General features: G+C 37.7%; 1 protein-coding gene across 1 annotated transcript in view; it reads right to left on the bottom strand.

The window, feature by feature from the left end:
- The window catches only part of LOC131687224 (tyrosine-protein kinase-like otk), a 145,209-nt gene extending 123,994 nt beyond the window's left edge, over positions 1-21,215 (bottom strand). Inside the window, exons 1-3 of the mRNA XM_058971290.1 lie at positions 20,263-21,215; positions 9,568-9,699; positions 9,011-9,172 (exon numbers count right to left, since the gene is read on the bottom strand). Of these exons, the coding sequence (XP_058827273.1) occupies positions 9,011-9,172; positions 9,568-9,699; positions 20,263-20,317 (349 nt within the window). The 5' untranslated portion in view covers positions 20,318-21,215. The remainder of the gene's footprint in view (positions 1-9,010; positions 9,173-9,567; positions 9,700-20,262) is intronic.
- Positions 21,216-23,115: the final 1,900 nt, after the last annotated feature.

The following is a 23,115-nucleotide window of genomic DNA, read 5'->3' as shown; positions in this document are numbered from 1 at the left end:
TCGAGGGTGCGATACGATGTTATGGTGTGCAAAGGAACGGGACCATAGTCATGAGATCTGACATGTAACTTGACTTCGCAGAAGACTTTGACATCATTAGCGTTGATCGCAAAGTAGTGGAAGAGGCATTATTGCATTTTAAAAGAGAGGCTGCGTAAAGTAAGACAGTCCGAACGGTGTGTGCTCCGAGGGGGAAATCGATGGTTAGTGGGTTGTCGATGGATTCATATACCTTGGAATGCTAGTGACATGTGATAACGATGTTAGTCGCGAATAAAAAAGCGTGTTGCTGCTGCGATTGGGATTGTCTATGGTTTACGTAGTCAGCCAAAGTCCCGTAGCCTACAGACACGCACAAAACTTGCTCCTTACTAATCGCTGATACCGAGTTGCTCTGTATGGCCATCAGGTATGAGCATTGAAGGAAGAAGACTATCGAGTACTCGGTGTGTTTGAGAGAAGAACTTTGCGTTCAATATTCGGCACACAGTAGAAAATGGAGAATAACGCAGACGCATAAACCACGAGCTGAAACTAGCGTACAAGCATGCTGACATTGGAAGGCTCATACAACACGGCTATCTATAGTGTGCTATGAAATGTAGCGCGCCTGCCGTAAGATAGACCAGTTAAAGTTATGTACAGCAGAGAACCTGGAAGATGTCTTCGATTTCGGGCAGACCACCCTGAAGTGTCTTAGTTTCTATTATGCCTGCCTTCTAAACGGTTGAATATTTCAGTTTTAGCCAACGAATTTTGGTACGAGTTTTTAAACAACACCGAAGCGAAAGAATATTTTGCATCTAGTAAACAGCGATGGCATGCACGTCAGAGCAAATAAAAATAAGAATAAAGACGCCCTTTGCACTCTTCATGCAAATCACCGCTCTTCTCTTTTAAAATTGTATGTACCTCTATACTTCGCTGTGTGTCATAATCAAATCATCCACCATGGCAACATAATTAAAACACATGGTAGATTCGAATATGGTCGGCACATGGCGTCAAGTTCAAAGAGTGCACCGAGTTTATAAGCATAATTATTTATGATTTATTCTTCCGAAGCTGCACACGAACTGAAACTATACAGTCCGGAAAGCATAACAAACAACTAATGTTATTTCTGCCCCAGTCCCGATGAAAACCGAGTTCATCATTCACCAGCCAGCGTCACCGTCACAACCGTTTATATCACAACGGATGGTTTCATTTTCCTCTAATTCCTTCTTCTCTTTTTTTTCTCCGACGACTTGATCTAATGTTTATCTTCGACCGTATGGAAAAAATGTATACTCAGCGCTAACCCTGCTAATAACTGTCAGAACGATTTCATGTCATTTTGGTCTCCATCCTAGGGCGTATCATATTTCATAATCGGTCGGCGCGAGGAGCTGTAGACCCAGATACTTCAAAGAAACAGTCGACCCACACCTCATACTTGGCTGTCGAGAGATAGGCGCATAGAGTCGAAGTTCGATGGGTTCCCTTCCCCATCCTTCGACCGAAGGTGCAAAGGCTTTTGCTCGATACGCCTGGTTTGAGTCTGTTTCGGTTATGCATTCCCCCCGGAGATAGGTTACACATATGAATGTGACAGTATCCACACAGTCAGTGACCGCAGGCCCAGCAACAACCGTGTTTACAAGATAATCAATGTCGCTAGCGGTTAAAGTCACAAAACATTATATTATTTTGAACCTTAGCATGTGTACTTTCTTTTTTTTTGCACCACATCCCAACCGGATCTACATCTCAACTTAGTGACACAACATTTCCTCAATCAGATCGAGCCGATTACATGTTCTGTTTATTCTATTTCAATTAAAACCTTAAGTTCGACCAGAATAATTAGACGAATAGTCCCGCTATTTCAATTAAGGAAATGACGAGAGCTCATGTCCTCTGAACCTGACTCGTCAGAGGACTATTTTGTTTGACTCAATTGTAAACTATTGTTTAGCTTTCAACCGGCTTCGTTCTCTTCCTGGTTATTTATATGAATTATATAATAGCCATTTTCCGTACTCGCTGCAGACACTGCAGATGATGGCGCGGTGATATTTAACGCATCCTGCATTTGAATGCAGGCAGGCAAGCAGTCAGTGGAACTGTATGATCAGCACCTAGAAGCGAAAACCGACTCCAGTCGTAGATTGCTCCTGTCGCTCCTATTTCGAAGCCGGGTTTCTGCACGGGTGCCACGACTGGAGCAATCCACGGCTAATACGAAACGGGAAGGACTCTACACCGGTCATACAGTGGCGGACAAAACAATACGATCAGCCTATAAAAATATAGTAATTTGAATGCAAATTTTTATAAATAACCGATCAATCGACCTAAAATTTAAATTTATTGAGATCATAATCTAACTTCAAAAAAAGGAAAAAATAGACAATTTACTGCTGCACTGTGGAAAACATCTTTCTTTCTGTAATTCGTAGTTCAGCCATTGTTTGTTATTACCAATCGGTTGTTGCTCAAATTTAATGTCTCTTAGTAAAATATTGAATGTTCAGACGCCATATTGCAACAACCTATTGATAATCAGCTTAAATCTAAAAATCCTGCGAATTCAAAACGTATATTTAGAACAGCTGTAAAGTCCATTAAAAACATTTGAAACACATTTTTAGATGATGAATCGGGATTTTGGAATGAAAATCCTGTCAAAAATTTTAAACTCTGCAGAGATTTTCTGGTTTGATAAGAAATCTACTTAAAGACTAATCATTGATCTGGGTACACCACTTAGGAACTCGTCGTCTATTTGTGGATTTCAACGTAGTACACGATTCAGTGCAATGAAATGAACTGTGGTGTCAGAAAATGCTTGAACATGGCGTCCCGATAAACTGAATTGGTTGGGTCAAAGATAAGCTACAAAATAGTCAAAGAGACATCCGACTCGTTTGTGACTCGTTTGATGTATTGAAGCAAAGCGATTCATTTCCTGATTTGTTGTTCAAATTCGCAAGGATTATAAAGCCGGGCTTGTAGCTAGTTTGCCAAAAAAACAACTAAAGTGCTGTTCAGTTGTGAACCTGAACGAGATCGTTGACGTTGATGCAGAGCCGGAACTCGAGGAATAGGTTCGGGCGAATCTTTTGCATTCAAAATTGTAGTAAACCTTAGGTAGAAATTGTCATGCTAAAGAAACGATATTTGCATTTTTCCGAGTTGTTTTATTTCGAACAAACGAGAAAATTCGACGCTATAAACTTTAGACTTTGCATGAAAGGTATGGCAGTACTCTGTTTCTAGGCAGAAAATTGTGTGTGACGTGTCGCACAATTCACACCCCATTTAACGATGAATTGCCAGGAGCACTAGCGTCTTGAATCAGATAGAATCAAACTCATTTTTTGAAGAATCTTCCTGATCCAGCAAAGAGTTGCTAATTGAATTTATACAGCTGGTTTCTACAGAAGAGCTTTGGTCCTCGGGACTGGAGACAAGAAACATTGATTGTTATTTATATACCGCGATAACCAGCTTTCGACCACAATTCGTATCGACCGATTGATTGTACTACGCCTAGACAATTTAGTGAAGGTAAATGGCTTGTTATCAAAATTCAATTTGCCTTTCGCAGAGGGAAGGATACGAATAATTGTCTTGTGCTGCTTTCAACGAAAATATTACTAGCATATGCTCTAAAGCAGTGACTCTCAACATGGGATCCGCAGACCCCAAGGGTGTCGTGAAGTCGTTGCTGGGGGTCCACGAAGAAAAATATATTTACCGAGTGGATATTGAAATTTCATGTCTTGTGACCCAAAAGACTGAAAATAATATAATAATGGCATACAAAAACGACACTGACAAAATCAGACCTTGTTAAGAATTTTTCGAAGAAGAATTCTGCGCAGAAACTACAACTTTCTTGGTTTTGTGGAAACCCATAAAAAGGGTTATCGGTTTTTCCCTACATTCCCACTGACAGCACGAAACGCTAACGACAACGGTACACTGGAGTACAAATGTACCCCATGTCAGCTTCAACTCCTGCTTCCACGAAGGCTAAAAGCAAACTGCCTCTACCACTTTATCCTACTCTTACTATGAACTCTAAATTGAATTACTGTTAGGGATCCAGGTCGGTAAATGCCGAATTCTCGTTTTCAAATGACTCCAAAATTGGCGTGGGGTACATTTGTACCCCAGTGCAACTTTCTAGGGTTAACAATATTCGAAGGTAGGTTTCACCTACAAAACGAAAACCGTAAAACCGTCTGCAAACACCCGTTAAGAAGTTATACACTGTTGGAACCTTTATGTATGGCAGGAATGATGTCGCGTGAATTGAGTTCTACAAGATGACGACACGAATTACCTTATGATGAATGAAGTTCATGTTTGACAATTCCCGGTGGTTTGTTTACTTTGTCAGTTGCGTGAGTGCGAGTGCAACGGGTGCTCATCTGTTACATTCGAACTCACGTAACTTCCATGTAAACAAACCACCGAGAATTGTCAAACGAAGTTCATCCGGCTCATTTTGTGGGGTTATGTCGGTTGGTGTAAAACCTAATGGCTCACTGTACGAGTAGGCACTGGTGTTCAAAGACACGTTCGCGTGTACTCTCTGTACTAGCGCGTCTACCGGAAGATTAACACCGATATTGAATATTTTTTAACAGGTGGTGTACAATTTCAACTCGTTCAGGTTTATCGCATGAATTTTAGTTTCAGGATATGGCAGAAGTAAAACATACACATTTTCCATATAATTGCTAAATTAACCGCCGCACATACAAAAGTTGGGCAAAGCCTCAAAAATTGCCCCAAATTTGATGAAAGCTTCATCTTCGGGTGTTTTATGACACTGAATTCATATTTGATGTTTTTTTTAAATATTTTTAACTCAATATTTTGACACGTAGGGTGATTCAAAAATTTAACATTTACGAATATGAAGTGCGCTATATCTTAAAATTTATTTTCAAAAAATAGTGAAGTGAATTTACAACTGTTTTTTTTTTAATTGTTGATAATTCTGAGAGACATTCAAAATTTGCATGATGGACCCTACCATGCGTCTCCTTTGGATTTATCATGAAAATTTATTTTTTTGTTCCTCGGCGCAAAAAGGAGCAAAAAAAACATACATTTCCAGAAAGTACATCAATTTTTACGTATGATGTATTACAAACGATCTTTCCGAACTATTTCAAAAAAGTACAACCACTTTGAACATTAGGGGAAGTGGCCCAATTCGGACCGCTGGCCAATTCGGACCTCCAGCTGTTTCTCACCTATGGTAATATTGTGAAAAGCATATATATCATTTTCATGTAGCTCCGTTTTATCTCACAAAATTTTGCGGTTCTCTGTTTTCGTGTGCGTGCGATTGTTGTTTCGGAGTACTTTTTTTGAAAAATGGGTAAGCCAAAAAACATGAATGTTTTCTTCAGGATATGGAAGAATATGCATAAAATTGCTGCATTCACTGCTTTATAAAATATTTGAAAATATCCAGGCGCACAGTGTCACCTAGCTGGACAAAACCTTTAAATTTTATTTTTTCATGATTTAATTTTATAATACAATAAATCGGAACGAGGTAAAATTGTACATCACCTGCTAGAAAATCATTCAATAGAGGGCCACATATAAAGTGTATAACTACTGAACGGGTGATTTCGTACAAACGTTTTATCTTCGTTTTGTGAGTGAAATCCAGTCCTATCAGAATAATTCATAACATAATTATAATTTTAACATAACATAATTACAATTTACAAAGCATTCAAAGCTATTTAGTTGTTTCAGAAAAGTTGCGTGTTTTATTATGATAAAAAATACCCACTCTACAAAATAAATGAGAGTGAAACTATATTTTTTATATAGTTCACCGTGAAAACATTTAAACTATCACCAAGAAACAATCCATGAAAAACCAAGCTGAAGCTGAAGCTGATACACCACAGACAGCTGGCAGAAAATTAATGCCCGACAAACAATCCACTGCCATTCTAGGGAAGAAATAAACTTGAAAGAAGGCGCTTATACCACAGTCACTCGAAAACACAAAAAGCACCAAACATGTATCAGCGAAAATCAAAGCTCTAGCGACGACGACATGGAGACAAACGCATCAGCAAGCGACAGATGGTAAACTTGACTCACCACTATATAGCATACCGTTGAACAGGTTATTTCTTCTTCTTTCCAGAACACTAAAAAATTAAAATCGGTTGAAAAATGACCGCGTAGAAATTTTTTTAGTGGTAAAAGTACCGAAAAATGGTTTTTTCCCCATAAATCAAGATTTTGAGGGTATACTACATTTTTCAGACGTTGTTTTGTGTTGCATATGTTATGTCCTTTTGTCAAAAATACTTAGTGGTTTTGGGACAACCATATGAAAACAATCATAATTTTGCGATTTTTTCATGAAAATTATGAAAATAGTTCAACATTATTCTAAAGACGTGTCTTTGTTTTAACAAAAAAAATAGAGAGAACATTCAATTTCGCATCCTAAGACCTATTTATCATCAAAATCGGTTGAAAAATGGCATTAATATTATTTTTTTCCGAATTAGAAACTTGCTCGCATGAACTCTTAAGGGGTCAGTGAGGTATTTTCTCGCACTATAAGATCTTCCATTATTTTTTCCAATTTCAAGCTAAAAGTTCACACACATACTTTTGAACGTATACGTAATCGAGCAAAAAAATGCATTTTTTGAAAATTTTATATGAGACCGTCCCCTCAAAAGTTCATGCGAGCAAGTTTCTAATTTGGAAAAAAAAACTAATAACTACCATTTTTTCAACCGATTTTGATCATAAGTAGGTTGTTGGATGCGGAATTAAATGTTTTTCCTATATTTCTATTTAAACAAAAACTCTTCCTAATAAAAATGTAGAGCAATTATTATACTTTGAATAAAAAAATCGCAAAATAAAGGTTACTTTCATATTGTTGTCCCAGAACCGCATAGTACTTTTTACAGAAGAACATAATATAGCATACCGTTGGAAAGGTCATTTCTTCTTCTTTCAAAAACACAACAACAAAAACACAGAATTTAAAATCGGAATAGTATAGTAATTTTTTCGTGAAGAAAATACTGAACAATAGTTTTTTGCCCTACATCAAGATTTTGAGGGTATATTAAGTTGATCAAATATGAATTTGTGTTGTATTTAATGAGATCTCCAACCTTTAACAGCCCACTTCAAATCCATATCAACTTTTGAATAGGGCTAATAAGATTTGTAAACAAACCTTTGTTTTGCTGATTTCTCTTAAATTGTTATAATTTCAATACAGAAAACATTTTATATTGATTCTGCTAAGGGTAAAGATGTTGATTCATGTGTATTTTTCATGTAATTCAACTCGGCAGCGGAATAATGAGCGAAATAAGTTTGTTTACAAAAATCTCTTTAGCTCTTATGAAGAATTAATATTGAAATGTACATTCACTTTTTTATTTTGTAGCACCGTGTTATTCGCCCTAAAACAATTTTAAAGTTGTCTGATGACTACTTCAGTTTTTAATCAATACCGCAAAAGTTATACGAAGAAAACAGTTGTTCCAAGAAACATTAATAAACAATTTAAACCTTGATTTAAAATGTCTTGAAAAATGAAAAATATGATAGACAGAGCTTACATGTCTTTAGCAAACTTTTCTTAAATTTGTCGTTCTACAACTTCACTGAAGATCGTATGGCTCTATCTAGAATTATTGAAAAGTTAACTTTCTTTAGCTTGGTAAAATTGGGACCATCCTAAGTGTCGTTTTAACCCTTAAATGCATGAAATTGTTTTTTCTTTGTTACTGATTTTTCGCTATGGATGCAATATTCACCTCTTGTTGAGGCTTTATATCACAGAATTCGGTATGTTGCCAAATGGCAACAGTAAGACATAATAAGACTTTTTAGTTATTTAGTTTTAGTAAACACCTAAAATTCCTTCTTAATTTTGCATTCTGGATAACTGTTTATAAGTGGAATCGGCTAACCAATATCGTAACTGAAAAATATGTTTGCCGGACGATGTGCGGGACCAATATAAAAGTTCGCTAGTTTCTTCAAAATATCGATGAATGATTGGATCTAATTATTCTCATGTTCATTTTTCATCCTTAGAAAGCTTTAGTATTAATGTCCGCCGTTGAATGGAATTATCTCAACCATTACTTGGAGGTTACCCTCCAAAGAGGAATTCTAATACCCCGATGGCATTATGATTTTGTCCGGCACTGTATGTAGATAGGGAATCCAGCCAAGAGGATGCACCCAGCAGCGCGATAGGACATAGACATAAATTGTCATCATCGTCATTTTCGCAGTTACGAAAGGACATGGTATGATCGTGCACGGACCGTGGCAGGCATGAAAAATGTGTTGACGTTGCACTAAAGCTTTATATGTTTAATAATTTTTATTCATGTATGATATGAAAAAGCAGTAAATTTCGAACGAAGGGCTATGAACTCACATTGGCACTGGCTTTGTTTTCTCTTTGGAACACCGCGGATGCATTGTCCCACGGTGTATCTATATTGTATAACATTTTGGCATGACTTGGGTCTTTAAATCAGTACTTTCGATCAGTACCGAATTGCTCGTTGGTCGGTGTAGGGTATTTAAAAAAAGAACACATTCGTTATGCACGATTTGGAAAAATTTACGAGTGGAAATACGAAGCAAATTGGCGAAATTGTAAATAAAAGTTTGTCATAAGGTACATTACATCAAATTTTTGCTCTTGTGAAGGCAACTTTAAATCCTTTCGAGCATTCCTGAAATACGCCATATTATTCCCAAACTGGTGTACAATGCTTATAACAAACAAACAAATCATAAATATCCATAATGTGTCAATTGATTTGTTATTCGATCGGAACAAATTGTCAAAAATATATTGTTGTTTGACTAACAAAATCATCGCACTTGGTAGGCCGCCACTCTTTGATAACATCAGGTTGAACCAAATGGCAGAGTGGCAAAACAAAACCAATCCCCGTATAAAATGTAGACTTACGAATGACATCCAGCTTGGCCGGCGGGGTGGCAACCCGTGCCCCCGAAGATTCGGCCGTCGCCAAGCACACGTAATCCCCGCTGTCCAACCGCTGGGAAACGGAGTTTATATGTAGATTGGAACCATTTAAATACACACGATGATCTAGTCGGATGGGATTGCCTGCGGAAAGAAAGAAGTAGCATGAATGCCGGTGCCGGAGTTATATACAGTAAAAATTAATGTTCCGCAAAGGGGACGGCCCAGAAATAAAAGACAAGGCACACAGAGCTAAGCTCTGTCCATATCAGCAGGCGACAAAGAAATGGCACATGGCAAAAGAGGCCATTTACCCCTTGTGCCACTTGTGCCAACTTTGACGAAAAGAGAGACAGAGAGAGAGAGAGAGAGAGAGAGAGAGAGAGAGAGAGCAAAATCTGAAATTGAATTCAAAATCAGAAATTTGAAGAAAATTAATGCAAATTTTTGTGCTTCGTTGGAAAATTCCTTCAACTTCAGCTTTGTCCGGCATCGTCCCATTACCAGCAGAGGACACAGCGCACCGGTTTGAAACTTACCATTCAGCGTCCAGGAAAAGTCGATCTCATCGTCGTAGGAAGCTCGACACTTGAACACCACCGACTCGCCCTCGTACACCTGGGTATACTTGGGCAGAACCGTAAATTGAAACTCCGAACGAGCGAACGATGCTGTGGAAAGGGGAAACAGAAAAAAGAAAATTCAAATTAGTCACTGGCATACAAAAATGTTCTATACAGCAAGCGAAGAAAAAGTTCTTTCCCTTTTTTTTACCCCACCCAGTTCCCCATCAGCAGTCCCATCAAAAGTAGAGCACTTGACACGCCGAATAGAGGTTCCTTTGCCAAAAATGTCGTCCTCATCATCATCATCATCATCATCATCATCATCATCATAACCTAATAGTAAATACATACTACGGTATTCAATGTTTCGCTACCTTCTTATCAGGCCAGGAAGGCTGTTGAGTTGAATCGGAAATCCCTGTTTGTCAATGGGAAAAGTTGTGTGAACGATGATGATATCATGTTGAAGGTTTCTTTGGTTTGCTATGATGCAGTTTGGTTTTGGTGTCGTGATAAATACAATAGGGAAGGGGTAAGGAAGAGTAAGTATATACACTTTATTCTCCTTTTGTTTTTTCTTATTTGCAACTTCAAAATGAATCAAAATTTTTGCAAGGTATCTCATTTTGCCGTAGGTTAGAAATATCCCAAGCAACACGGTATGTTGATAAGCTGTTTTTACAACACCAATATCAAACATTGAATTGTGAAAATATGCGTGCAGCAAGCGTTATTCAACTGTTATGCAATTAAAAAAGCGCAAGAGGTGGAGCTTATAGGCAACATGTTCATTTGTTCCGTATGATGTACCAAGAATCATAATAACAACAAAGATTGTTGCAATAATGCTAGCGATTGCTTTGAACAACTTTGTCGAAATGAAATTAGACTTAATGTGTTTCATGAAATTGTTATGCAAATAAAGCATAAATATTACGTCCACAGTCAAATACGACAATATTATTAATATGGGTGAAAATGTATAACCAATAAAAATGAATCGAGTAATTTTTGAAAATACTTTGATATTTTTAAAGGGCCTTCAAACAACGTTGATATAAACTCAATAAATTTTATACTTATTTTGTGAATTATTTATCGTACGAAAGGCACTGTGTTCAAATATGCTTTTTTCGAGAGTAATCAACAATTTGAAGCATATTAATGATGAAAATTTTGGGTTCTCATCCAAAGATCTAAACATATTAACTTTTCGTCAGCAAATTTTTTAGAGAAATAATTCATTCTATCAATAAATATGGCGGTTGTTTTTATTTCTACTATGCTACAAACTCAAGTTGGGTAAAAGTTTTATAAGTGTATCCAGAATAAAGTTTGCTGACAAGTTGAATAATAATTTTCGCGATGATGCTTGCAACAAAATTGTTTTAGCTGTGCAGTAGAGTCACGAACACGTTTCAAAAACATCCATGATATGTGTCAAAGTTGATTGTTTTAGAAAACATTAGAAATCCAAAAAAATTACTAAGATGTAACGTGCAACCGCTGTGTTTCACACATGCAACAGTAGTGTTTTTTGCAATTTTGTTGTCATTGTAATGCAACAAATAACTTTTGTTGTTTTTCTAGAACATGTTGCAAGTGCTACTTGGGATAATTTCTGTGGAAAAAAGGGTTTGTTCTAGTACACGCTTCTTGCTCCTAGATGCTCCAGAGCCGGCAAACATTGCTATTGCGATTGCAATAGCAATGTTTGTTTGTGTATCATCGCGAAGGGCTCGGGCGTTTGTAAGATATGTGTTCGATAGCGTGGGCGTTTTATGTTGCGTGGACGTTTGTATATCGTGTGTGCTAGCGCATATGTAACTTTGCGCGTATACATTTGATTTGATAACCGCGTGACCATTCGCATATTCGAGTATGTTCTTGGATGATGGACCGAGAATCTGATACTTTATTTTCAGTGAACGTTGAACGATGCGAGGAGAGAGTGAGTTCTCCCTTATCACTAGAGTACCCAGTGATGTAACCATGGAACTTGGTGCCTAGTGGATACGAGCGTCATTTTTTCTGATTGATTCAACTGAAGGCATGAGTCTAGGCTGCTAGGAGCGAGTGTAGGGTCTTTCAGACGAAACCGATTCAAGATCGCGCGAACCGTAGGTATAAGTACTAAAACGTTAAATTACCGGAGTGTTTTAGTGTTAGTGAGATCGCGGGCGTATGTATGTGTGGATGATTGTAATCACATGTTCGCCTTTGTGACTAGGTTTGTGTTATTGCAAAGGAAACTAGCGTTTGTACGTTCGGAGTGAGAGAAATTGTGAGTGCATTTGAGCATTTGATTGTGTTAGTGAGTGTTAGTATGAATTCTAATTTCGGATATAGTAAAAAAGGAAAATAGCATGCAGAATAGAGATAAAAAAGATGTAAAGAGATTAAAATTGCACGCGAGACAATAAATTACCCACTATTCTATCATATACGCCAGTTCTACATCCCTGACCTAGCTTTCTCAGATACTCAGACGAACACATACACAGATAGACATACGACCAGAATGTAAAAATTATACACCCAGGTGAGCTGCGTACAAGGCAATCGATTTACAAACTACGCTATGACCGCCCCCCCCCCTTCATGATTCTCTGTGCAATTGTCACACCGATACTCATTAGTAGAATTACCCATTTGCTTTCATTTAAAGCAATGCTGCAATGCATGACGCGCCGAACAGGAAAATGATCCTTATCGAAAAAGACGTAAATATATGGTCGGTGTTAAGTCAGACCGGACTAAGTGACAAAATATTGATTTCGAGAAAAACGAGTTTAAAGTTTGAATCGCAGCATCCTTTACATTATGATTGGAAATTAATTTTTGCCATAATTCTTGTTTATTGTTACATATTTCAAATCTGACAAGAGTCGAATGTAGCTGACGAAATTTTTTTTCCAATGCTATAATTATCTCATTTTTTGATGTTTTGCGACTTAGTCCGGTCTGACTTAACACCGACCATATGCAAAGCGGTCCCGCAAAAGATCACTCGATACGAGTTCACAATGTAATCCCGTCACGTGTGATTACCAAACAAATCTTCGCTAACTGGACCAAAGGATTACTTAAACCCTTAAATGCATGAACTTCATTTTTCCTTGGTACTGATTTTTCGGGATGAATACTATTCCTCCTGTTATGTCTTTATATCACAAAATTTGATATATTGCCAAATCGCAACAGTATGCATTTAAGGGCTAAATAACCAACCCCTTGCTTCAGTAGTATATACACATAACTAACTCGAATCGATGCCCACACCATCGATCTCAACTTTGTGAGTGGGCGTGAAGATGCGGTAGTCCTTTATAAAAGACTTATAGGGAAGTCTGAATCTTGCTCGACATTTAAGGATAGTACACAAACCAGAGCCTGGCGCAAAATGTAACTTTCAAGAACACAATGAAAGAGACAGAAATTACAGGAGATATAATAAATTGAAAAACAAATCAGAAGTGAAGCAAACATGTGGTCACCTATCTTCACTCGATGTATGACTGCATGTTACCAATTGTCTTATCTTAGCACGAAAAAGTGCATAAAAATAGATCATAAAAGCAGCAAAAATGGGCGGGTCTGGGACATAACCGGAAGCACACGATATGACCTGTAATCCGAAATCCACCAACCAGGTACAGCTCATAAAACTTGTGTCCGTATTATAATATCCTTGATATACAGTCTACTGAATAAATGCTCCTTCGTCGCCTTCACACGGAAAAAAAATCCGTTCATAAATTCATGAACAAAAAATCACGGTTTCGTGAACTGAATGATTCAAGAAAATCGTGATCAAGTTTCTGAAATTATGGATAATAAGCCTCGTATTCATGAAACTCTGTGTTTTTAAAAAACTAGCTCGCACAAAAATGTACATGGCAATGTTTAGTTGGGTTACTGTGGTTCTTCTCTGGATATGTTTAGTTTTTTTATGATTCTTGTTCATACTTTGGGGGTACACTGATTTGCAGTATATCATTAAAACGATGTTTATGATTTCGCGATTTTTGTAATTTCTGATCTCGTTTCTGTGATGTTTTATTCATGAGTTTACTATCGGATTTTTTTGGCAAAATATCGTGATATTTTAGTCACAAGTGAAGTAATTTGTGTTGTTCACGATTTCAGGATCTAAGTCACGATTTTTGTAATTTATATGCACCTTATCGTGATATTTTATTCTTGAGCTTACTTTCGAATTTTACACGTGGAGTAATGTTCATGTTTAATTACTATCGGATTTTTACTCTGAGTAATGTGACAATATGATTTGGTATCTTGTATTGTGAATTACATCACGAACACGGTTTGTGACACTATAATATTTTTTGGCGATCAGCGCGGTTTTCGTTTCCTGTCCATACATCACAGTCAAGCTTATCAAATGAATAACGATGTTCGAGGTTCTAATAGTTTGCTTTTATCTACTGTTCGCACCCATTACTAATCGCTAGAAGCTGGCCATAACCATACGATATTTCATGAAAAATAACAAATTTTGGAAATAGTTCACGTGAAAAATTCAAGACCATGTGCAGAGTTGCATTAAATTGAAAATGATCACGGATGTCTTCATGAACACTAGTGGCAAGTCGTGACTAAAAATCATGTACTAGTTCATAAATACATGAAAATTATTTCACGATTTTGTGAATTTCATGAGCACGAATGGTGAGTTGTGACTAATTCGCTAAAAATCATGAATCATTTCACGTATACATGAATAACATTTTATGATTTTGTGACCTATTTAGCAAACACGGATATTGATTCCTGACCAATATGATTAGGAGTCATGAAATAGTTCACAATGATTGAAAATCGATTTGGTAGTGATATGGCGGAAATCGTGACTGAAGTTTACAAAACAAAAACAAATATCTCCACTGATGAAAGCGTTATATTGGCGTTAATCAATGGAAATGGAACATAATTATAAAACATATGGTTTTTGTTCATGGTCCTGTTTTCGTGATTGTTCCAGAATTTATGACACTCTCTTCACGATTTTGGGAACTATTTTTTTCCGTGTCTATATGGTGAACCAAAATTCCGGATACACAATGTCATTACTGTAGGGCAGTTACATATTAAATGATATGAAGTTCCGTAATCCGATTCACAAAGATCACACGAATAATACTCAGCATGCTGAATAGTAGCCATGTGAGAATTGAGTTTGCAATGTCCAGTCAGTGCCCTGACTAGAATACTGCATATTTGCTTGGAAAAATGCAACAAATTCTTTGACATTTTCTGACTCACATCCGACAAAAAAGTTTTTGTTTGAACGCAAGTTTGCAAGCTACGCCAGTTTTTGGCATGTGCAGATGCAGCCCAAGGGTGAATCTTGTGCTTTATCCAACTTATCGCCGGTAGCAGAACTGGTTCTGGATCAACGATGTCAGCCGCTGCGTCCGCTCTAGCCAATTGGTCTGCCCATTCATTTCCAGAAATACCGGAATGTTCGGGTACCCATAGAAGATAGATAGCATTTGCTTGAAGGGCAGCCTGACTGTCAGTGGAAAAATACACACCTAGAAAAAATAGTGTAAATTTACGTCTCCTGACCCTGACATATACGAGCATCAAAAATGACTTAGTTTTACGTTTGATTTTAATTTTACATGACGTTTAATTTCTTGAATCATGTATTTTTATTCTCCATAGAGCGTTTGTTCTGAATGGTATGAAGTGTAATTTTATGTCACTGCGCATGTAAAGTATATGTATCATGTAAAATTAAACGGAAAACGGTAATGTTCCGTCATTTCGTGAATTACGAGTTTTTGAATTGTGTCATGTTTGTAATTACGTCACCGATAAAATTCAGATTTTTTTGGTGTGTAGATTCTTTTACCGCAAATTCCCTGTTGAAGTGCCGATTGCACACCACACAGTATCGCAAAGATATCTGCTTGTAATACGGTACAGTATCTACCAAGCAAATGACATTAGTTTAATCTCATTTCACGACAATATACACCGTCGCTCCAACAAAGATCCGTCAGTATAACAAACTACGTATTCTTCAAGCTCCATCCTACCAGACAGCCATTCCTCGCGAGGAAGAATTTTCGCATTGAAGGTTTGAAAAGGAAAACTACGTGTGCGTGTAAGGACACCATGAGTAAGTGTATACTCATCCCAAATAACCATTTGGGGTACCAGTTTTGTGTGGTTAGTTGCAAGATCTATTGCGTTTCTGCTCCAGAGCCCAGTAACCTCAAGACTGTAAGCACAAGAAAGTGCTTCTGGTTTCAGACACTCATATAGCGGTTTTATGCTCAAGAGTGCCTCTATAACAGCAGCCGCTGTTATCAAGAACTCACCAGTCATCGCCATCCTGACCGTCCTCTGAACCACTTCGCTCTGAGCATCGAAGGGCATTTCTGTATGCTTTGCGAGCCAACTTAAATGTCTCCGACCGGTCCCTGCGTCAGCGATTTCAAGCTCTACAGCTTGTCTACATAACTTTTTAAGTCAAACAAGTTCAGTATTCCACCAAGGTGTTCCTCTAGAAGCACGCATAACTCGAAGCGGACAACCCTGTTGGCATACTTCTACTATGAGTGAGTTTGCTATATCTACGCCCTCATACAAGTCACTTGGAGATTCAATCGTCGGAAAATATCCATGAAATCTAGTCGCCAAGCCCTCTTCGTAGAGGTCCCAGTTCGTAAATTTGGGATTTTGATATGTAACGATATCTAGCGAGGCGTTTAAATGATCAAAGACGATGTACTTATGATCAGATAACGACGGTTCGAGCTCGTTTGTTACAAGCCATTTTGCCAACTCATGCGTAATACTGTCAGAGCAGAAAGTTACATCTAACACCTCTTCTCTGCCAGATCGTCCAAATGTTGGGCGATTTCCTATATAAAGTATGTGCAGATTTGTACTGCTTGGGTATTCCATCAATTCGGTGCCTCTCAAATTGATATCTGAGCTGTCCCAAATTATGTGGTGAGCATTTGCCTCACTGCCGAGTATGAGGGGCCACAATATGAAACAACGCTTTTGAAATCAACAGAAGGTGATGGTTCATTTTGTGGAAAATAGGCAGAACAATAGACGTGTTTCTTGTTTATGTTGACCTTGACTTGAGGATCCCTGTTTTAAATCGCCTCTTGTGACATAGGAGCAGGAACCCAGTGGATCAATTCTTGGTTGAGATCCATCAACCCGCCGGATGCCACACGGCCTCTAGGTAAGTTTCTTCCAGAGAAAGATAATAGACTATTATAAACCTCCTAGTGGACCCCAGCCGGACAAACACTTCAGGGAATCTGGAAAAGGCCTGACAATCCATTCAAAATCTATGGAAATAGAACACACTTTTACTGCAGAATATGAACTAACCACAGACGATATTAAAATTTTTCGACTCATAATATTCGTGGAAACTAATTCATACATACCGATGGTAGTGCTGTATCGATTTTGTTGGCTATTTTCGGCAAATTTGAGACTAAGAGAAACGAAAGCAATGAAATTGAAAGACGGATAGGTATTCTAGAGCGAATCAGTTATAAACTTAGAACGGAAAACTAGAACTAGGCAGGCTCATATGGGCATGATCGAAAGGAAATGTGAAGAATTCTTTGCCTTATGCAGAGTAGGAGTTGGGCGTTGCACCCAAGTCTACCGCATGGTCTATGGTAGAACATAACTCATCATCATGTTTTAACGCCGACGCCGGCCAGCCAAGTAATACCTAGCCGGCGTCGGCGGTAAAACATGATGATGAGTTATGTTCTACCATAGACCATGCGGTAGACTTGGGTGCAACGCCCAACTCCTACTCTGCATAAGGCAAAGAATTCTTCACATTTCCTTTCGATCATGCCCATATGAGCCTGCCTAGTTCTAGTTTTCCGTTCTAAGTTTATAACTGATTCGCTCTAGAATACCTATCCGTCTTTCAATTTCATTGCTTTCGTTTCTCTTAGTCTCAAATTTGCCGAAAATAGCCAACAAAATCGATACAGTAGAACATTGCGGCAATTAAAACATAGTAACATATACCGATGGTAGGTCTAAAAAGTCAATACTATACGTCTATACTCAACGTTTGAAACAGAAGTGATCGTGAAATCAACACCAATTTTAATTTTTGTACATAGATACCAAGTGTAGTATCGTTGTAATAGACATTTACATTGATGCATACTGAAAATAATCAACCGTGTAATCCTACAGTTCATGAATGAAAAAGAGAATAGCACCAGTAGGTGGATTTAAAAAGATTCAAAATAACGGTTCTTTCTATTCCTGCAGTGAGGAACGTGTAGATCGAAATGAATGAAATTACGGGCTCGCCCGCTTAGTATCATAAAAGTAGCGGTTGATTTCAAGTGTTGCAAGTGTTGTTCATCTGTAAGCAAATTGCTGTTAAATATTAATTGAAAACAGAAAATGTGATTTCTGGCGAAGTGTGAAGCCTGCTGTGTCCAGTTTCATCATATGTGGAACGCTGCACTGCTCAACACTCAAAAAGTTAAGAACGTCAACGCATAATATTGTCACGTGGTTTAAAAGCTCGTGAACAAATTTTGCGACACAATTAAGTTTAAATTGTATTACACTAGGGTACTGTTTCTAGTTTTTCGTAGACTGAATTAGTGTTATTTCATGTCAATTGTATTGTATGATAAATTGTAGAATCAACACATCCACAAATCGAATCGAACAATTTGAATGGTTTATATGCGCCCAGCCAAGTAATACCTAGCCGTGGTCCCAAGATGATAAGGATACGAATAAACAAGAAGCGTAGGTTTAATCGGTAGTCTTATTGCAAAGCGTCGCAGTAAAAAATCCGATACTGCCACGAACCACTAGGTAGTTGTGTCTTTTGGAGCGACTTCTCTACTTTTGTTTTAAAAGAAGGGAACAAAGATTCCTCCCATGAGCAAAGGCCCGTAAGATACTTGAAGTAACATTCATATGTTCACAGTTTTAGAGAAAATTCAACCGAAACCATGTACCTGTGAATTGTTTGTATTTTGAACATATCTGTCAACAAATAATACATCAATTTGACGATCATTTAACATTAACATTTGAATACACCCGCATACACTTTACCGTCTGTTAAGGAAATCACGGAATCCAGTTCTGAAGAACTGGATTCCATAATTTCCAGAACTGATGGTGAAATGCATTCTCGTGTACTCATGATATATTTGATGTCCATGAGGAAATCAGAAAGTAGAAGATGTATGAGTTTGTAAAAAATATGTGATTTGGCAGGCAGTTTGCTCGTGTGGAAAGCGGAACTTCCCGTTCGTGACAACCGCAACGGACAGTTAATGTTTATGTTTATTACCTTCACCAACAGGCCCCTTGGCCCCAATGGTGGTTTCTTAAACTAATTACATTTTAAAATTGACAAAATTTTCACTTTTATCGCATTCCGCGTCCTGTTGAAGTCAAAGGCCGTCGCCACACTGTTAAAACAGTGGGACGGTCTACTTGACAGGATGCCTCCAAAAGCGTCAATTTTCACTTCTGACGTCTCACAATGGCGCTACGAGAGATGTTCTGAAGTGGTACAAGGCTAAGGATCTAAACTCCCGAAATTGTGACCAATTAGGAAATTTAGGAAGGAATCAGGTACTCCGAAAACATCCTAAGAGAGAGAAATCGGAAGCTGAAATGAGGATAAAATAGATTTCCACACAAAAACAAGTTGGTCCAAACGTTGTACAAAACCTTAAAAGCAGAGTTAAGAAGAAGGTACGTGTGTTTGGATATGGCTATGAAATTTTATTTAACTCCCTGGAAGTTTGAAAACGATCGGTTGAATGGATAAATTTTGATGAACCTTTTCTTATGATGCAATTTGATTCTGTACATCCCCTATTCACCATGGAGGAAAATACGAAATCGTCCTCGTATGCCCCTTCTTATCCTCCATCGACTTTTCTCGGGTTTATGTTATCGATTCTAGACTGATTACACAGCCTTTCTATATGAGTTAAACAAAAATGAATTGTAAATCCAGAATATGGAATAACTTTGAATGAAAATAAATTAAAAGCAGTAATAGATCCTGTTAGGTTTTGAAGTCAATAAAGCAATACATTGAAAACAAAAAATGTTGTATATGCATTAAAATTATTCAAGACAATACAATAAAATTTGGTTATTTCGTTGGCATTATCGCCTAAAGCATGGTACAAATTTACAAACAACAATTGATTGAATCTTTAGAATTCACCTCATCAGCATATGGCAACCAACTTGAGCACCATATATGCGTTAAGTCTAAAAACGGGTACGCGATATAATGGGTGTTGTTTTCATAATTTGGGATCAAGTACTTGTTATATCAATAATAATATCATTACTAATAATGTACTCATAAAAACAGAGCATGATTTTATCAAACATTAATGTTAGGTATATTGAACAAGCGTTCCGCTCTATGTTCAATAATTAGCGTTGAATAAAACAAATCTTTTCCAACAGTTTCCTAAGTAATTGTGTATAATAAAGTCATTTAAGAGCAACAATTATTAAAAAGGCGTTATGTCTTAAACCGAAACGTTTCTACAGATAAAATTCAAACTCAACCGTCCATAAGTTCCACAAAAAAAAGTAATTATACTAGAATGCCTCCACCAGTGAATTACTTACAAAAGAATGCCGCCAGTGCAACAACCACGATCGTGAATGAACTTTTATTATACATTTTCAGCGCGGCTGTTTCTTGCTTTCTTTCGCTTCGTCCACTTCCTCTCACCGATTCCCCGTTTTCCAGCACAGACGATAAAAAAACGAACTTATTAAATATCTTGCAATCGCCTACTGCTATATTTTGCTTTATCTCTTCGCACTTCACCTTTTATCACTCAATTTTTATTCACGCATTCTTTCTTCCTACCCTTCCGTCTCCAACCGTCGTCGTCACGGCACTTTACGATTTTATCTCGTTTCTTCGTTTTCTTGCGATTCTAACCAACCCACCAACACACGCAGCCCACGGAGCCCACGAAGTTGCGTTGTTTTTATTCGCCTGCTTACTCGCGCTGTTGGCTCTCTGGCTATTCAAAGCAGCTCATCTTCCAACTTCACGTTTATTAACACCGCACTGGTTTCTTTTCTGGATTGAAATTTTAATTAAAACTGACACAAAAAACACAAGCACAATCCAATGGCAGACGGAAAAATTGCACCCCGAGTGCTGCTATTTTATCACATATTTCATTTAAGCGACAGTCAATTCTTCGCCTGCATCCTTTCGCAATCCTTGGTAATAATATTTTTTCAATTTAAGCAAATTTCAGTTTAATCCGAGGCACTTTTTCCGGAGGTTACAAAAACCGTATATGATCGCAGCCAAAATTAGCAACACGGAACTCAGACCAAGCACCGCCAGCTCCGCAAAAGTGGCCGTAAATCTGCGACTCCTCCCTAAGGCCTACTTCACTATTTTCCTTCCAGATGAAGGGGGTGATTATGATGCAGGAAAGACTAAAGATCTCTCTATGCCACTGTACATCCAAGCGAATGGGATGAACGTTTATAACTGAGAAGCAGCAGCATAAAACGCGACCGAACGCCACGACCGGTAACCAGAAACTGGTTTCTGGAGTATCGCTCAAATCGCAACATGAGCAAAGAGCAACTTCCGAATAACTCCCTTCTTCAACCAACGCGTGCAGACATCATCAGCACCGAGTCACCCAGAAGTGTTGTGTGACCCGCCGACAGCCGCGAATTTATAGAACTAAACTTATTCTGTAAATTCCAGCTCTTTTTCAACTTTGGATAGTACATAATAAAAGAAAGAAATATGTATTATTGGTAATCTAGGAATGTTGGGTGGATTAGTTGCTTGAAAATAATACAAATCTAATCTCTTCACCAAACAGAAAGATAACGTGCTTTCGAGAAAGAGAAAAGTTGGCTATGCTTATACTCCGCATTTACAACCGTCACACGCACACAGACGAACGATAATGATTCTTTGTTTACATTCGAGACGCCGTATAGCATAAGTCTGCATGCTCAACGCACATCACGAGCATAACTAATATTATGCTGCTCCTGTACCTACCTCAGTAGTAACCACATATGGATACGCGTACGAAAGAGAGGGACAGTAAAAATACTAAAAACAAACGGAAATGTGGGAGGGGGTCAAGACGGTGTTTCTCTTCATCTTGGGAGGGGGTGGTACTTCAATCGTTGACAGTTGGGTGGTTCCCAGTTTGATTGGGTATTATTTCGTTTCGATTTGGGCTTTTTCGGGATTTTGAATTCACCGTTGTGCGGACTGCAATCTCTTCGTGGTCTGAGACGGAACTCGCGGATAGATGCTTTCGTTTTATTTTTTTTTGTTTATTCTTTCGTCTCACTTAGCCTCTCATTTTGTCGCACATATTTTAAAATAGCAGGTTGTATTTGACATGGTTATTGGTTGCATTTGACGTTAAGTTTTTCATATCCTCGATTCCCGCACTAGATCGTAGTATAATGAGCTATTACACACTTAGTTTTTTATTCACCGAACCCCGCATTTTTTACCGACTTTTACACAGCTGAATTAAGTAATTTGTTTATATGACGAACGTTTGGTAAAGAAAAGTTTATTTGAACTTTTGCGGGGGTAATCGGTAAAATATAACGAGAATTGAGTAAATAAAATACTGTTCTGTCAGTACTTTTTGACTTGCAAATAAAACCGTATGAATCGTCAAACATACCATTTGAAATCGGTAATTTTTATTATTCAGCTCCAGGAAAATTTTTTTTAATGAAAAACCTAGTAAATTAGAGGATTAATCTTGGGGGAAATTATAAATAGGAAGAAAATAGAGATAAAGTCTGACGGGATAGGATCTCGTGATTATGGCCCGTTCCTTTTTATATCAGACTAGCTGTAACCTGGTGCGCTTCGCTACACCCATCAGGAATAAACGAAATAGTTTAAATATACCAAAAATAACAAATATTTTTGTTACAAAGAAAAAACTTATTATAATTCTCACGGATACACAATGTTCTTGGTTTGACCACCTGGAGCACAATAGAATAATTTGATCTGTTTTCCTACACACAATCGTTTGAAATCCCTTGGTATCATTCGAATTCCAGGTAGCAGTGCATCTGATCCTTTATATTTTCTAGTTACAATGGTTGCTTAGGCAAAAAAATTCAACCAAGGCACAGTTGTGGTGGGTCGATGTTGCGCAGTAACTAATATAATAGGCACACAAAGTTTCAATTGCAACACATGCGGTGCACAGTGTTTCAAAACGACGTTTTAACGATCAAAATTCAATAACTTCTGAACCATTGGAGAATGGATTTTTTCAAAGAAGTTTCTAGATATAAATAGACGCAACTATTCATATAATGAATTGAGTGATTAACGCCCTAAAAGTGAGATAGCAGATTTATTTCCCCAAATAATTTAGCTAGAAGGTCGCGGTCGTCAGTAAAGTTCTAGAAAATATTATTGTGAAAAACTTTACTGAAGATACT

The sequence above is a fragment of the Topomyia yanbarensis genome, chromosome 3, assembly GCF_030247195.1.
Source record: "Topomyia yanbarensis strain Yona2022 chromosome 3, ASM3024719v1, whole genome shotgun sequence".
In the NCBI taxonomy this organism is placed as follows: domain Eukaryota; kingdom Metazoa; phylum Arthropoda; class Insecta; order Diptera; family Culicidae; genus Topomyia; species Topomyia yanbarensis.
Note: the sequence above shows the minus strand (reverse complement) of the source record. Positions and strands in the feature narration are given on the sequence as shown.